The sequence below is a fragment of the Lampris incognitus genome, chromosome 6 (assembly GCF_029633865.1).
Source record: "Lampris incognitus isolate fLamInc1 chromosome 6, fLamInc1.hap2, whole genome shotgun sequence".
Lineage (NCBI taxonomy): Eukaryota > Metazoa > Chordata > Actinopteri > Lampriformes > Lampridae > Lampris > Lampris incognitus.
Window position 1 is genome coordinate 45,545,914 of NC_079216.1, and position 18,512 is coordinate 45,564,425.

Below are 18,512 nucleotides of genomic sequence, written 5' to 3' on the forward strand. Positions count from 1 at the left end.
GGACGGCGCTGACTTGTTCCTCTAATAGGATGCTTAGGAAAAACTGCCGGCCAACTTTGAACTGCTAGCTCCCACCAGAGCTCTGGAGTCTGCAGCCTCGGGCTGTGCAAGGGGGACCTTGTCAATCGACTTCCCCAGCAAGAGCTCTTGATGGGGCAGCTGTGATCCTACCATCCATTTTTTTTGTGGATTCATACCTAAACACCAAAGGCTTGTGATTTGATCCTGGTTGATGTATATAGCGCTTACCTCAACTCCACCAGAGATGAAGTGAGTACTTTGTGTTAACGCCTATGTGGGTTATCTTTTTTTTTTTCAATAAATAACTGATTTATTTCATTATTTGCCCTCGAATATTTAGAGTTAGCAGGATGTGTCATGGCTTTTTCATTTGTGCCAACTCTTCTCTGGAGATTTCATCTTTCTCTGTCCCAGTGAGCGGACGAGTGAGAATTGCAATACTTGAGCTATGTCATGATTCCATGGAGAAAGCCTCATTCATCCTGATCATTCAAGCGGATCAATTATTTCATGCGCGGGTCCAAGTCAATCTCAGGATGCTCCGTGTCACCTAAAGTAATGTGAGGTCTTATTTTAGTTACATCTTCCTCAATTCTTCAAGTCTCTATGCTCCTGTAATTCAATTAAACCGATTTATGTCTGAGCTACGATTAACTGGTTTCATGAGACGAGCCAATGGAGAGATCCCTAGCTGTGTGCATGCATGTGCATGCATGGGTGTGCATGCATGTGTGTGCATGCATGTGTGTGTGTGTGTGTGCATATATGTGTGGAAGTGTGTGAGCATATTTGCATATTTGTGAGTCTTCAATTGACCAAGCTTCACATAATTTACAACATTAACCCCAAATAGTTGAGTTTTGTTTTTGCAACGGCACTACTGTAGGTCTGCCGCCCCCGATGTCTCTGGTCCATACTTACACACTGTAATGTAATACTGGGTTTATGCACTAAGTCTCATTAATCGCCAACTTAGTGAGAGCAGAGTTAATGTGACTATCGTGACAGAATAATTTCCTGCCGCTATGACGCCTGCTTCCTTTCTCTGTGCTAAAAATACCAAGAGAGAGAGAGAGAGAAAAGAAGGGGGGGAAAATCAATTAACACTATTCATCAGACTTGTGGAATGGGATGACACGGTAATGTTCTATTTTTTCCCCCTCTTTCACTTCGGGAGCTTTATAGATGAATCCAACTCTTCTTGAAAAATAGACTCGTGCCTAGAAGTGCAGCGGTGATTAATGTTTACCTGCTGTTTGCATGTACTTTTCTTTATTTCACACCGCTTTTCTGAAATTAATAAGAAAAGATCGGACGCGTCCATCTGTTTGCCTGGAAGCCGGCCATATGGTCTGCCTACGTATAGCCAAGTTCCTGAAGCAGCTACACACAAAGTGTGTGTGTGTGTGTGTGTGTGTGTGTGTGTGTGTGTGTGTGTGTGTGTGTGTGTGTGTGGCAGGGGGGTGTATGTGTGTGTATGTGTGTGTGTGTGTGTATCTGTTTTTGTGTGGGTGTGTGTATAATTAATTACCTGTGAATCCTGGCACAATAGCGGTAAGAAACACAGGCGACCTTCAGTGGTGAGGAAGTTGCTGAATGTGCCCTATTGATCGCAGCCCACCGATTTCTCCCTTTGATCAGTTTTCCCCTTTGTAAAGGTGTGACAGGTAATATGATTAATAGCCACCCAGCACTCTCACTCTATAACAGACTATAGGGGAAGGATATGGGGAGGGGGGGCATTGAGATCGCCATTTGTGATTTTGATGCTGCGAATCCTAGGGATGAGGTGAAAGGTCATACTCAGTCACACATTGTTTCCTTTGTGCTGATCGTTCTACTTCCTCATGGCAGGCCTACTGAATAGACTGAAAAGGAGAGGGACAGTAATGGAGGGACATTTATAGTGCCTTTAATTATGCAAAGAAAATGTCAAACTAAAAAAAAGAAAAGAAAAAGAGGATTGATTATAATTATTTTTGGTGAACGAGTTGAGTACGAATGATGTAATTACTGTAATGAGCACCCCTTTCCTTTTTTTTCTACCCCTCTCTTCCTCGTCCTCTTTCTCTTGCGGTATGATGTTATGTTAAACCTGCCTAACTGCCAAGTGACAGACACAGCTGGCTGTCCTCTCACATACTTATCAAACCTTACTGGAAACAGGGGAAACTAACTGGTCTGTGCTGCCTGTCATGGCCGGGCAATCTGCTCAGTCGAGTGATTAAGCAACCTGACACATGTGCCTATCAGTGCAATATCATTTGAGCTTTCAGCTCTCTCCAACATCCCGTGTGACTTTCTAAAAAAGAGCTGGACACACATTGCATGTAGCTGAAAGTGAGCAGCCAATAGAATAGAATAGAATAGAATAGAATAGAATAGAATACTCTTGTCGTTTTTGTACATACATACAAATGAAATTTACTCAGCATTTAACCCATCCTAGCTGTGTAGCTAGGAGCAGTGGGCAGCTGCCGTGCAGCACCTGGGGACCGACTGCAGTTTGTCTTGCCATGCCTTGCTCAGGGGCACAGACAGGAGTATTAACCATAACACGCATGTCTTTTTGATTGTGGAAGGAAACCGAAGCACCCAGAGAAAACCCACACAGACATGGGTAGAACATGCAAATTCCACACAGAAAGGACCTGGGACAGACTGGGGTTCGAACCCAGGACCTTCTTGCTGTGAGGCAACAGCGCGAACCAATGGGCCACTGTGCCGCCCAATACGTTTGCTCTTCCATTTTGTCTAATTCTCCAATCAGTGCTCACTGCTCACGGTAATTTGCATATGAAACCGATCGTTGGTTTCGGTCGTTATGCAACTGTGCTGTTTATAAGGGTGGGGACACCTGCAGTCAGTTGAGACTGAAGAGGTCACTTAGATGAGTGATGAAGCGTTTCTCTCAATAAACGTTGTGTCCAGATGAACTGATTCAACTTTCTGTGATCTCCAATCAGTGAAATTCTTTGTTTTGGTTTGATGCACCTCCCCATTTCTCTGCCTTGCCATCCTCTCTCCATCTGTTTCTCCTCTTCATTTGTCTCTCTAAAGGCCATCCGTGGCCATTCTGCAGGGGGCAGGGGCTGTTTGTCTCTGCCTGTTTACAGTGTGTATGAGCCAACGCATACAGATCATACTGTGGCTCCAAAATGAATGTTCCTCGCCAGGGAGGGGTTTGAAGACAGGATAGTTCAAATGCAAATTCTTTTAAAGCAGGATAACATTTTTTTTTCTCCACAGAATGACAGTTTATGATAGATTGTTTAATCCTTTAAAGTTTTTAATGGTCAGTAAACCCATCCCCAATGTAGCTTTGTAGTGTGTTAATGTATTATATAATGTAAATACATATAATCTGTAATGTTTTCATACAAGTTAAGCTAAAACATAAAACGCACTCGATTCTATACATCCAAAAGATAGTCGTACTACAGAGTAAGCCTTTTTACATTCTCTTATGGTTTATAAGATTTAAATAAAAAAAATAAAAAATAAAAAGAATGAAAAAAATTTTTTTCTTATAAATTGAGCTATGCCCTGAGAGATGTTTAAAATCACCATCTTTCTGGATCCAAACAATCATCTCACATCTACTGGATGGCATAGTAAGCATGGGAAGGGCAGTGAGGACAACATGCTTTATGCTTTCTGAGCTCTGTGTTGTTATGCTATGTTATGGTAACCGTCAGGGTACCTTATGCACTTTAATGCACATTCAGACGATCTGGCTTGAACTCTGAATGGAATTATGTTTGTGGGGTCGATATAACCCACTAACGCTGTTAAGAAAGGTGTGATATAAATAAAGTGTATTATCATTATAATACAAATTTCCTTTAACTTCATGCCATAATACAACATAATAACCGTGCCCACTCCTTGGGCCTAGGGTTAGAATGAGGTAGAAGTCTATTTGATGGATAGTGCCTTTCTGAGGATATGAGATGTTCCAAGTAGTGCCATCTTCTGTAGTTCTTGTAGTCTGATGTTACCCGGGATCCATTGGGTGTATTTCTCCATCCCTTTTTTTTACAAGTCCCAGGGCTCCTATCACTAGTGGTATTGTTGTGGTTTACATTTCCCACATTCGTTTAATTTCGATTTCAAGGTCTTTATATTTCGACAGTTTTTCAGTTACTTTTACTGAGGTGCTCCTTTCAGTCGGGATGGACATGTCGATGAGTAGGCAGCTTTTTTCTTTTTTGTCCTTGATGATGATGTCTGGTCTGTTGGCCTTTATCTCACGATCTGTCTGTACTGGCATGTCCCATAAGATTGTGATGTCGGCTTTTTCTGTTACTGTTTGGGGCTCGTGCTCGTACCATTTTTCTTTTGTGTTGATGTTGAATTATTTGCAGATGTTCCAGTGCAGGTATGTGGCAGTCTTGTTGTGTCTTTGTAGGTATTCAGTTTTGACCAGCTCAGGGCACCCTGCCACCATATGGTCAATGGTTTCCTGGAATTGACCACATATCCTGCACACTATGTGGTCAACTGAATTATTATTATTATTATTATTATTATTATTATTATTATTATTATTATTATTATCCCTTTTCAAAACTTACAGAAAGTGCCCAATGAACATGATGTAAACATGTGATGTAAAATGATGAGTTTATGGCAATTTTCTTTGTGTGCCATATACAAGGGGAATCATCATAACCGTTGATGAAATTTTATGAATTTACTAACAACAGTTATCCACTTTTTGTTCTGTTTGGTTTCTGCTCACAGTGCCAACAGCATGCCTAAGCAAGTGGAGGTGAGGATGCACGAGAGTCACCTGGAGCCCATTGAGGCCAGGCCCCAATCCAAATGTGCCCAAATCTGCTCCAAGTTGTTCAAGAACCTGCTGCTCACGCTCACTGTGCTTGGTTAGTGTGCTGACATTCACCATTTCCAGTGTCTACTGTAATTGTTTTCTTTTCTTCTCTCTTTCGTTCTTTCTTTCTTTTTCTTCCTTACTTTCTGGGGGGGAGGGATTAGGAGCAGGAAAACAAAGTTTGAGAGGCTTGAAAATAAAAACAAAGAAAATATGAAAACTTTTTTACAGTTTCAAGTATGATGTAAAAATGAACAAACTTGCAAGTACCCCTCAGATGGAATTGGTGAACTTTGTGGCAAATAATCAGAATCAGAATCAGAATCAGAATCAACTTTTTTGGCCAACTGTGCCTATGGCTCTGGTATATAACAGCTTCTAGCACTTGCAGACTCACAAAAAAAAAGAAGAAAAAAAAGACAGAAGAAATAAATGGAACAACAACAGACATTGGAGGCAAGCATGTATGCACAACAGGTATGTCGCTAGTGTACAGATAATTGTTAAGGTTGAATAATAAATAGCCTATGCCAATATATTATACCATATTGCTTATATACTATATTGACCACATACTACACCACAACTCCACAACCCATCATGCCTATATACAATACCATATTTTCCCACTATATTGCACTATATTATCTTATAAACCACTATTCACTTACCATCCACCTCACAACTACATACTATATCATATACCTACTTTAGAACCACAGCAATAACAGCAATATCATTCTACACTTCAGAAAAAAAGAAAAACTTAAATATTAATTATGAAAACAAAGATTAAGAACTATTTTGTTGACAGATTTAAAAATGAAATTACTGAAAGTGACGTCGGCCTTGATTTTTTTTTCCAAGTTTCTGATTTCAAACGATGATTTCTATTTTCTCAACAAACAGCTTCTTGACATTTCCATTACTTTGCTATTAGTTATGTTAGAAATTACTCAGCAAACTAATTTTAAATTGTTTGTTTTGAAAAAAAATATTATAATTAAAGTGAGTTTCATATTCCTAGTTCAAACTATAAACCTGCCTCTTTTGTTTGCCTGTAAATTAAGAATTCAACATCAGCAATCTGTTGCCATGCTAAAGTTTCCAGTATGATTTCAGAGCATTCAGTTACACATGGACTTGTATTTCTGTATGCGTGTATATGTGTGTGCATGTGTGTTTGATTGCTATCGCTATCCACCAATTTAATTAACTATTATTTATTTGAATGTGTGAGTACATGTCTGAAAATATTTGCGCATGTTTTATGTATATCTGTCTGTGTGTAAAGTTGTGTGATTGTAGATGTTTCTTCTGTTAATGTGTGTGTATATGTGTTCGTGTGCGTGTGCGTGTGCAGAACCACATACATATGCGTTTGAGTGAAAATATTTAACATTTACATGACGCACAAACTGGCAGGATTGGCACAAATTCAGAGAGCCAGCACCAACATTGATCATCTGCCAGTTGGAAGATAAGAAATTGAAAGGGTTGCTGGCATTAGGGACAAAGAAAAGGCACACTGTACAGCACAGGAAACTAAGTGCCATCCAAGACCATTGGGTCTGCAGAGGAGTCAACAGGATGCTGCTACACATGAGAGCAAATCAAGGCACAGAGGACAGCTTACAAATCTTAAGAGACTGAAGGGGATTTTATTATAATGTATGTTATTAAATAGCCTCTCTGGCTCTGTGATCTTTGGCAGTGAGGTGGTAGCAGAGGAAGTGCAACCCCTGGGGGGTGCTGGAGTGTTGATTTGGGGCATTGCCTTGTCTAGCTGGAGAGGAACAGACACCGAGACCGGCTGCAGGGGGTCAGAGCACACAGAGGTCAACTGTTGTATCAGGACACAGTCAGTTCAGTGTGTGGCAGGAAAACCATTATGAGCTGGCATGATAGTAGCAGTTAAGACTCACCACAGGACTCGAAAGCATGGGTCATTTATCTGTTACATGTTAAAGTTAGTCTGAGAAGATTATTAGAGAGAGCGAATGAGGGAAAGTAGCAAATTGGACAGAATAAATAGGTTAGCAGTGTTAACTCCGTGGGATAAAACAGGAATGTCCTTTTCCAGGGAAACTGCTTGGCCTGCATATAAGATGCTACACTGGGGAATGTGGGAACTACTGACGCGCTGCCTACTCCCTAATACTTCAAGATCTGATCTTAATCCTCTGTGAGCTTCTCCCTTTCACTTGGTTTCAATTTTATCTCCCCCACCAACTGTCCTTCCTGACCAATTTGCTCCGAGCAGCTGAACTGACAAGGAGCAAGGATCAGCTTCTGAAAGCCTTTCAAAGGGGAGAAACTAGAGTCATGATTTATTTATGATTTCATAGATTCTATATGAGCGCTCAGTGCAATAGCACATGATACTGAAGACTAATTTTCTTCAGTTTGCAATGTTTCATCCTGATATTTTAGCTGAATTACATTCCTTGTCATTCCCTCCATTTCCCCTGTTATTCCTCAATTGGAATCGATCCCTGGATATTGTCTGTTATCATCATAACTTATATTTTACAAGCTGACTTTCTTTCACTTTTTTTCTTGCTCCAGGTGTGATCCTGGGAGCTGTAGCGGGCATGTTACTTCGCGTGGCCTCCCCCATCCACCCGGACATCGTCATGGTGATTGCATTCCCTGGAGACATCTTGATGAGGATGCTGAAGATGTTGATCCTGCCACTCATTATCTCCAGTTTAATCACAGGTACCATGCAGCTCCCTCACCAGCATACATACATGCACTGTTTGGCCATGGGGAAAAAAACAGGCATTTTAATCATTATTTTAACACTGAGACACATTTAATTTGTATAATAGCACGAAGAATGTAAATATAAAGGAAAAGCTCAAGACCCCCCCCCTCCTTTTTCTCCCCAATTGTACTTGGCCAATTCTTCTGAGCCGTCCCGGTCACTGCTCCACCCCCTCTGCCAATCCGGGGAGGGCTGCAGACTACCACACGCCTCCTCCGATACATGTGGAGTCGCCAGCCGCTTCTTTTCATCTGAGAGTGAGGAGTTTCGCCAGGAGGGACGTAACGTGTGGGAGGATCCCACTATTCCCCCCAGTCCCCCCCCCCCCCCCGAACAGGCACTCCGACTGACCAGAGGAGGCACTAGTGCAGCGACCAGGACACATACCCACATCTGGCTTCCTACCCACAGACACGGCCAATTGTGTCTGTAGGGACTCCTGACCAAGCCGGAGGTAACACGGGGATTCAAACCAGCGATCCCCGTGTTGGTAGGCAACGGAATAGACCGCCATGCTACCTGGACGCACTCATCACTTTTTTTAAACAAATAACTGTTCAACTGTTAAAGGGTGGATAATGATTTCTATACTTTCACTCAAAAGCAGACAAAAAGGTGCAGCATAAATTGATGTTTCTTAAACAAAATTACATATTGATTTTTTTCACTTGGCAGTTCTTGACAGTGGTTGCATTCCAGCCTCCCCCATGTGCTGACGGAGTGTTAAGATGAAGTGAAGAAAAGTAAAGAGAATGCTTGAGCTACTGAAGACTTTCTTTATTCCAACTAAAGATTCTCATTTTTTTGAAAGCAGTTCATCATTTGTCACACATCACGCACAAACATCATTATCCAGTCCTCTGTTGGGTCTTTGTGTTCAGCCTTTCATATCGACGACAATTAATTCAGCATTTCCCCCCAAGGAGACAATGTAATCACCAGGCAAACACAATCTTGCTTGCTTTGGCTGCAGGTCTGGCTGGTTTGGATGCCAAATCTAGTGGTCGCCTGGGCACCAGAGCTATGGTCTACTACATGTCCACCACTATTATTGCTGCTATCCTGGGAGTCATCCTGGTGTTAGTCATCCACCCTGGCAACCCCAAACTGAAAGAGAATCTAGGGGAGGGTGAGAAAAACGATGATGTCTCCAGCTTGGATGCATTCTTTGACCTGATCCGGAACTTATTCCCAGAGAACCTGGTGCAGGCTTGTTTCCAGCAGGTACTACACAACAGTGATGATGATATGTGAGAGAGAGAGAGAGAGAGAGAGAGAGAGAGAGAGAGAGAGAGAGAGAGAGAGAGAGAGAGAGAGAGAGAGAGAGAGAGAGAGAGAGAGCACAGACACACACACACACACACACACACACACACACACACACACACACACACACACACACACACACACACACACATCATTCAATGCTTAAGTTAGAGTTTATGGAAAAGTCCCAGACCATCAGATATAATATAAAAGTGAACTGCACGGATGTTGTCAGTGCTAAATTCAGGTGAATAGCTCATTCTTTTCTTCATCTCCTTTGATAATCATTCATGTTACAATTAACAGAAATAAAAGCTGTCTGCATTCAATATCAAGGTCGGTCATGCCATGGTGAAGTATTATGTGTTAATAAATGTCATATTTTGCTAATTAGAACAAGCCAGTTCATCATCGATATTTTTTTTCCTGTTACAATTCAGATCCAGACTGTTACAAAGAAGGTAGAGGTGGCGATTGAAGAAGATGTCAATGCAACTACCATGGAGGGCCTGGTGGCTAACATCACTAAGGAGCCACAGTTCATCGTCAAAAAGTCCCTTCAGTTCAAAAGTGGCATGAATGTCCTGGGTATATAACATCGTTTGATATCGAAAACATTATAAAACATTAATAAGTTCAGGTTAAGAAAATCTCAACTAACTTTCACACTGAATATTTACAAAACTTGATAGTGCCCCAATTCCAGGCCATCATATTGTTTTCTCATTGACTGTTGCTGATGCTGTTTTCATATCATTATCACAAAGATGCCACTCTCCTCAAATTGCAATCAGCATTGCATTTAAGATTTTGATGAAGTCATTTGTTTTTTTTTTTGTTTTGCTCCAGGTCTGATTGGTTTCTTTATTGCATTTGGCATATGCATGGGCAAGATGGGAGAGAAAGCCAGGCTAATGATTGAATTCTTCAACATACTCAACGAGATTGTGATGAAGCTTGTCATCCTGATCATGTGGTCAGTAACTCATAGGGGAGCTCTGTGGAAATAGAAAATGACAAACTATGCTTTGGATATGTTCTATTTCTTTTGAAGTGTATTGAAACACCAGTATTGTCTGGTTATGCGAAACTAACATATTATTGTATGACAAAATTGCTTAATCAGCAATTAGATATAACACTCAAACTGAAACTCACACGTTCACAATAAGAACAGTACAGATGGGGATGGTTCATGGCAGCTTTGTCAGTGCATGGAAGTATTTAGAGCAACATGTAGAATAACGGAAGCTCTGTCTACTCGCCAGGTACTCTCCCTTCGGTATTGCTTGTCTGATCTGTGGTAAGATAATCTCCATCAAGGATCTGGAGGTGGTGGGCAGGCAGCTTGGAATGTACATGGTGACTGTGATTATTGGCTTGATCATCCACGGGGCAATCTTCCTGCCCAGCATCTACTTCGTCATGGTTAGGAAAAACCCTTTCACCTTCTTTTTGGGCATCTTCCAAGCCTGGATCACTGCTCTGGGGACAGCCTCCAGGTCAGCATTTGTTATTGGATCATTAACTGACCAAATCGTGTCACATATTGAAAGACTTCACAGAAACCTTTTTTTTTGTGCAAGACTGTAGGTAAGTATTTTATTTGCTTACCAGGTCAACTAAAGTATTATATCTGTTCCCGTAATGTCTGCCTTTATGCTCTTTCTCCCTTCAGTGCTGGTACACTGCCTGTCACCTTCCGTTGCTTGGAGGAGAACCTGGGCATTGACAAGAGAGTCACTCGTTTCGTGCTCCCAGTCGGTGCCACCATCAACATGGATGGAACTGCTCTGTATGAAGCTGTTGCTGCCATCTTTATTGCCCAAATGAATGGCATTAACTTGGACCCTGGTCAGATTGTCACGGTCAGGTCAGGAAAAAAAAACCCTAAACATTCTTGTTCTTCTAATTTATTATGATGAACATGTCTGATTTCATCAATTGATGTAGTTTCACTACTGCTGTTGCAGTAAAGGGCTCTAAGTTGTTAGAAAATATCCATTTAAGAATTTACACATCAGGGGGCATCCGGGTGGCGTGGCAGTCCCCATGTTCCCTACCAACATGGGGATCTCCGGTACGAATCCTCGTGTTACCTCCGGCTTGCTCGGGTGTCCCTAAAGGCACAATTGGCTGTGTCTGCGGGTGGGAAGCTGGATGTGAGTATGTGTCCTGGTCACTGCACTAGTGCTTCCTCTGGTCAGTCGCAGCGCCTATTCAGGGGGGAGGGGACCTGGGGGAGGAATAGCATGATCCTCCCACACGCTACGTCCCCCTGGCGAAACTCCTCACTTTCGAGGGAAAAGAAGCGGCTGGCGACTCCACATGTATCGGGGGGAGGCATGTGGTAGTTTGCAGCCCTTTCTGGATCAGCAGAGGGGGTGGAGCAGCAACCGGGATGGTTCGGAAGAGTGGGGTAATTGGCCGGATATAATTGGGGGAGAAAAAGGAGGAAAAATCCCCCCCCCAAAAAAATTACACGTCAGTCATTAAGTTGAAATTCACATGTATGTCATACACTGTTAATTCCATACATTTAGTATTTATTGTTGCTTGGGATGTTCTCAGAATAACATATGGCTGCAAACATAGTCAGTTCTCTTATATTACGGAATAAGCGAGCCACCTACACACCATAGTCATGGTGAATTGTGGTGGGCAAACACTTCACAAAGGACTATGTTTCGTCAGTCAGTATTTGTTCATAGGAATGATATGCCCATTAGCAGAAGGGGTCAAGTTGAGGGATCATCTGAAATAGACAAGATGAAAGTAATATTAGGAAGCATCTTCATTCTTAAGAGGAAATCATCAGCCATTTGATTCTACGTTAATGTACAAGCATTTGGAACAATATATGATCCTTGCATAAGCACCCAGCAGACAGGATGAGGTAAGCAGTTTATAATGCATTGATACATTCAGGTTGTCAGGCAAGCATAAGTTGTTGTAGTCACAGTTTATAACCTGGTTGGTAAAACAATTGATAGTGTATGAGATATACAATTGAAATGGTCGAAGGAAGGATTAATAATAAGATAACCTTTATTCATCCCCGAAAGGAGGGTAAAAAATGACATCAACAGGGTAGAGTAAGATAGATAGATAGATAGATAGATAATAAGAGGTCAGTCATCTCGGGATCAGAACAATACTAAACCTAACATTAATGCCAACATTACTAAACAACATCATAGATATGAGATCAGCATATACACATATATTCTGCATATATGTCTATATATCTATATCTATTATATATCTATATCTATCTATCTATCTATCTATCTATCTATATAAATAAAACTTTGTTAAAAGAAACACTCAATGGTAGGGAAAGTGCTCAACAAGTAAGGAGCAAAATAATCCAGTTAGTCAAGTAAATTCTCTATGAGACAGTACAAGCCTGTTTCATGCTATATACTGGATTTTATATATATATATATATATATATATATATATATATATATCATATACACACATATGTGAACAGTAGCAACTTGTACACTGTAAAACAGTATACCATGTGCAATATGCAAGGTACAGTATGGTGAGGTGGGTCACTAGATCAAGTCAGCCTAATCATAAGTCAGAGGGCTCAGTGGCGGTCTATGGAAGTCAAAGAGTCAGTCATAGTCAGGCCTTGTGCGGAGGACAGGGGGTCAAGGAGTCGGTCCTAGTCAGTCCTGTGTGGGGGCCAGGTCAAGGAGTCGGTCCTAGCCAGTCCTTATGCAGGGGACAGGTGGATAAGGTGTCAAGGAGTCAGTCCTAGTCAGTCCTTGTGTGAGGGACAGGGGGTTAAGGAGTCAGCCCTAGTCAGTCCTTGTGCAGGAGGTGGAGGAGGAGGGAGATAGGAAGGGGGGGGGGGACGAGAGTGGGACAGGGGGTGGGCCTTGTTGTGGAGCCTGATGGCTGTTGTACAAGACTGGCCGGGGCATTTCGTGGTTTGCTGGGGGAGCAATGAGTCTGTGACTAAATGTGCGCCTCCTCCCCACTATCTCGTCGTGGAGGACATGGGAGAAATTCATCAAGATGCCGGACATCTTCCTCTTCATCTTCCCTTCCACAACCATCTCCAGGTCATCCAGTACATCCAGTACATCCATCCACTACTGAGCTAGCCTTCTTCACCAGCTTGTTCAGTTTGCCGGTATCTCTCGCGCTGGTGCTCTCCCACTCCCCAACAAATAATGGCAATGAATAGGACACTGACAACTACAGACTGGCAGAACATCCGCAGCAACCTGCTGCACACATTGAAAGACCTGAGGCTCCTCAGGAAGTACAGCCTGCTCTGACCCTTCTTGTAGAGGGCTTTGACGTTATCAGAGCAGAGTCACTTGTACACTAGAAGTTTCCCATTGTGGTGATGGTACAGCATCTGTGGATGTGAAGTCCTTGGGGTTACCTCTGCTTTGTATTATTCTGATGGATTCAAATTTACAAATATTGGTCTAGAGTGGATTCCACTCTAGACTAATGTTGTGCGAGTGTTGTGTTATGCTGTCGAGTTTGTTAGTATGACTATTATAATTGAAAGAAATTAGTTGTGAATCAGTTTGACATACCCAATTTTGCCATGAAAGTCTTAAGGCCATTGCAGCACAATTACAGGGACATTGGTCTTTGTCATCACTAATTATGTTGATAGTGATCCAATTACATCAACAGGCGAGCAGTGACAGCTTACCCTGTATATCATTTGTGTTCAAAAACATATTTACATGTACAGGTAGTGTAGCAGACTATTCCATTGCCTACCAACATGGGGCTTGCCTGTTCGAATCCCCGTGTTACCTCCGGCTTGGCCGGGCGTCCCTACAGACACAATTGGCCATGTCTGCGGGTGGGAAGCTGGATGTGGGTATGTGTCCTGGTCGCTGCACAAGTGCCTACTCTGGTCGGTAAGGGCACCTGTTTGGGGGGGGGGGACTGGGGGGAATAGTGGGATCCTCCCACGTGCTATGTCCCCCTGTTGAAAATCCTCACAGTCAGGTGAAAAGAAGCGGCTGGCGACTCCACCTGTATCGGAGGAGGCACGTGGTAGTCTGCAGCCCTCCCCAGATCGACAGAGGGGGTGGAGTAGTGACTAGGACGGCTTGGAAGAGTGGGATAATTGGCCGGATTCAATTGGGGGGGGGGGGGGGTTACAGTGCAGTGTGATGTCATGTGATGTCTTGTAGTTGACGTCTGCTCAGCAGTCAAAGCAGGTATGAACAGTAGTCATCAATGGATGCCAAAATATGCTGTTTGGCCCTCTGGAGTTATTGGCGATAACTCAATAAAGCATTTGTGATTGGAAAAGTCCAGCTTAATTCCTTTGCAATATAAAATATGTATTACACCAACCCCTTCATTCTTTTTGCATCTTGTTCCCACCCAGGAATGTATACTTAATAGGACAATGACGGATAGCTACATCCAGTTGTGCATATTGTTGAAAGAAAGTCATACTAACAACTCAAATCAGTTTAAGTAATTATAAGTTTCAAGTGCTCCTGTGTTGATAGAAATTGCCCTTGTCCTTTAATCTTCGGAAATGTGATATTTTTCTAGTATATTCATCCTTTTGACACTCACATTAGGCATACTGTTACTGCATTTATGCATTTTAAATCAGTGTTACCTATACTCCACTTTTTGCATAATGAAGGACCTCAATATATAGCCTATTCTACACCTGATAGGAACATTAACAGAAATTAACATATAGCATTATACCTTCTCTCTTCACAAAGTGAAGGGAATCTGGGAAAGTATTGAAATTGACAAGTGATATTGCGTAGAAAATGGTAAGGTTTGAATACTGATTTTGGCACATCTTTATTCAGTCTGACAGCCACCCTGGCCAGCGTCGGAGCCGCCAGCATTCCCAGTGCCGGTCTGGTGACCATGCTGCTGATCCTGACTGCTGTAGGCCTGCCAACCCAGGACATCAGTCTGCTAGTCGCTGTTGACTGGCTGCTGTGAGTTTGCCCTCAAAAATTGAACTATTTATATCATATTTATAGTTTTATACTTTTTTAAAAAAAAAACAATTTTGCTCTAATTATATATCTGAGATCTTATTTTGCTCCTTATTCACTCCCATTTTGGTATTTTGGTATTTCCGCCTTTTTGATGTCACTTTTTTGATTTTGATGTTTGATTCCAAACTACCAATTACACCTCTCAAACCATTTCACTTCTTTATCTTTGCTCAACCTTTTCTGTGAACAGGGACCGATTCAGAACCTCAGTGAATGTGGTGGGTGACTCCTACGGTGCAGGCATCGTGTACCACATGTCCAAGGCAGAGCTGGAGGAGTTGGATGCTCACGCGAAATCTGACGACATTGAAATGATGACAAAGAACCAGTCTTATTACGATGACATGAAGAACCACCACGAAAACAATTCCAACCAGTGCGTCTTAACCGCTACCGCTTCCAACGGTGCTAACAATTCAGTCATAGTAGATGAATGCAAGGTACAATTAGTAATGCTTACGGACATAGAGACTTGTATATAACACTCTTTGTATTGCATGTTCATACTGCTCATTAGTTTTTGCTTTTCTGTTTTTTATTTTTTTGCATCGTCAGACATAACAATGGAACTATTATTTAAATATTATTAATTTTATAGCAGCGGAACCAAAAAAAAAGAGAAAACAATCAATGCATGTAAATATTGGACCCTTTTCCCTGCTCTTGAATAGCGGCCTTTGTGTTGTGTGAATATGATACGATTTCTTCAAAAAACCAAAAAACAAACCAAAAAAAACCTAACTGCTAGACCGTACCAAGGTAATACAAAATGGATCCTGATATCTGTATTACAACATCCACAAGACTAGCAAATTGTTCATTAAATGGAAATGTCCCATCTTCTATCAATTCAAATTAGTGAAGACTTCATTTTGATCTCATGCCCATAGTTCATGTTCAGCCTATTCTGATTACGTTAAATTTGTGGAAACTGGCTCTAGCAGACAGGGGATAGCTATAATCCTGACCAGTATCATCATGGGGAATTATGTGAAAAGTGGCCCTCCACCATTAACCAATGTTAGACGGACGTCGGCGTGAATCTCCAATCTATTCTAATCTAAAATAATCTAATATGGGAATCCAACTATCAACCATTACTGTCCTATGAATCCAGCGCAAAGGCTTGGTATTTCAAGTGTCCATCTTTTCTTTTTTTTTTCTATTATGTGTTGGCTGTAAATAACATGAATAGCATTTCTAACACTGTTTTGTACATGTGCAACATTGTAGAATGCCTTGCAAATTAACATTTGTTCTCCTTCATACATAACAAAGACATCACTTTGTAGTGTTTTGTACCTTGTCATCAATTTAATGTATTTCATAATGTGCTCACATTTTTCACTGCCTGTGAAGTCTGTGGTCATTGTAAATTTGTGGTCTGTTTCCAGGTCAGTAAGGGAAAGTGTGTTCCATTCCAAGGACTACCATAGGCATGATCCTCAGTGGTCATCCAGGAGTTGAAGAATTCCTCCATTATTTGTCCATGTTGTATTAAAGCAGTAGTACCCGAGAGGTTGTACGCTGATTACCAAAATCCCAGTAGACAACATCTACGGGTATTGTAACTTTGATCAAATGGTTAGGAATGCATGTGCATGGCCTTAAAAGTTTTGCCAAATTAGGGAAGGGCTTATTAAACCATCTCCTTAGTTATCATAAAAGCTGGCATTGCAAGCAATACAGCATGGCCAGACATGCTTTTTGGCAAATTTTGGCAGGATAAACAAAAATCCAATTTCACCATGCTTGGTGAAAATATAGACATCGTATCCTGTAAACAAGATCGTTAAATCACATGCTATGTGTTAGCTACATTTGCCCCTGCCTGATGCCCTTGACCTAGAAGATAATGAGTACTCTGGGCACCCGGGTAGCGTAGCGGTCTATTCCGTTGCCAGAGGTAACACGGGGATCGGCGGTTCAAATCCCCGTGTTACCTCTGGCTTGGTCGGGCGTCCCTACAGACACAATTTGCTGTGTCTGTGGGTGGGAAGCCAGATGTGGGTATGTGTCCTGGTCGCTGCACTAGCGCCTCCTCTGGTTGGTCTTGGCACCTGTTCAGGGGGGAGGGGGAACTGGGGGGAATAGAGTGAGCCTCCCATGTGCTACGTCCCCCTGGTGAAACTCCTCACTGTCAGGTGAAAAGCGGCTGGCAACTCCACCTGTATCGGAGGAGGCCTGTGGTAGTTTGCAGTCCTCCCCAGATTGGCAGAGGGGGTGGAGCAGCGACCGGGATAGCTTGAAGAGTGGGGTAATTGGCCCGGTACAACTGGGGAGAAAAAAAAAAGGGGGGGGGGGTCTAAAAGAAAAAAAAGAAGATAATGAATACTCTTTGTCTGTGCCTCGGCTCCTCTGTTGAGATCTTCCTGATGACTGCTTGCAGGTAACCTCGGCCACAAACGGCTCTGCTGCGGAGTGCACGCTTGTTGAAGAGGAACCATGGAAACATGAATAATGGCAGCACAGAGATCCCCTGCTCCTGGGCTCCACAAGCTTTCCTATTATCTGGTGAAAAAAAGAGTCAACGAAAAAAAAGTCACAAGAACAGAACTACTTTTTTATGTAGCATAGTCTTTTTTTTAAATTTTTTTTTTATTAGTCCCTTTGTAGTTTTTCTAACTGTCTATCTGACTGATTACTAATACTAGTTCACTTAACCGTGAAATGATAAAAGATATATTTTACCTATTAGGGCACTATTATGTGCTATGTAGCAAACACTTGCACAACACACTTCAAGGCTTGGGGAGGGAAAGAAAAGAAAAGAAAAAAAAAACTGAAATTATGCCCAGTGAAATATGCATTCTGATTCAATATCGGTATGTGGCTAAATCATAAAACTACAACAAGTCAGAATGAGAACAACCTGTACATTTGATACAACCCATTCATTGGTGTGATGCCAGACGATGAGTGGGCGTTAGAGCATTAGTCATGGCCAGCAAGTGGAGCGCTAGCACTGACAAATTCTTTGCATCACAAGGCCAATACCGATGTGGTAGGCCGTTTCTTTTCAACTCTGTCTCCGTTATCTCAGATGATAACCTATAATTCTTGACCGACAGAGCTTTTTGAAGTGGATCTGGCTGTCTTTATTGCCCAGTAAATAACCACTACCCGTCACATTTCGTCAATGAAATGGTTATAAAGGGGTAGGAGGCAGATAGACATAACAATAATGGCTAGAAAAAAAAACCAACAACAACACTCTGAACCCAAAATTCAAGCTTCTGTGCAAGCACGCGTACTACTGAATCCTAAAGCACAAATTATACCAGGGAGCCACTGACTCCTTTATTTGTATAATGTATAGAAAAGGGACTTTTTTTCCTCTTTGTTGCCTGTTGTGTGGGACGTTCTATGAATATATTAAATGTGTATGAGTGAGCGTGAGTGAGAGAGAGTTAGGGATGAGCACACAACCAAGTCACTTATAGGGACCAAATAGGCAGAAAATCAATCAATCAATCAACTCGGAGAGGCCATTAAACGGTCTCCATGACACCACTGACTACCCTTTTTTCTGGTTTCGTACCACCTCTCCCATTTACAATCAACAGTCAAAGAAATTGGCATTGTCACT

The 18,512-nt window shown here is 42.0% G+C and overlaps 1 protein-coding gene across 1 annotated transcript; it reads left to right on the top strand.

Annotated features, from left to right (window-relative positions):
- The first annotated feature begins 232 nt into the window (after positions 1-232).
- slc1a2b (solute carrier family 1 member 2b) lies at positions 233-17,384 on the top strand. The gene is made up of 11 exons (XM_056281434.1): positions 233-270; positions 4,768-4,907; positions 7,424-7,576; positions 8,599-8,849; positions 9,332-9,479; positions 9,741-9,867; positions 10,160-10,393; positions 10,570-10,764; positions 14,726-14,860; positions 15,114-15,363; positions 17,313-17,384. The coding sequence occupies exons 1-11, from the start codon at positions 233-235 to the stop codon at positions 17,382-17,384; spliced, it is 1,743 nt and encodes a 580-aa protein (XP_056137409.1).
- The last annotated feature ends 1,128 nt before the right edge of the window (positions 17,385-18,512 follow it).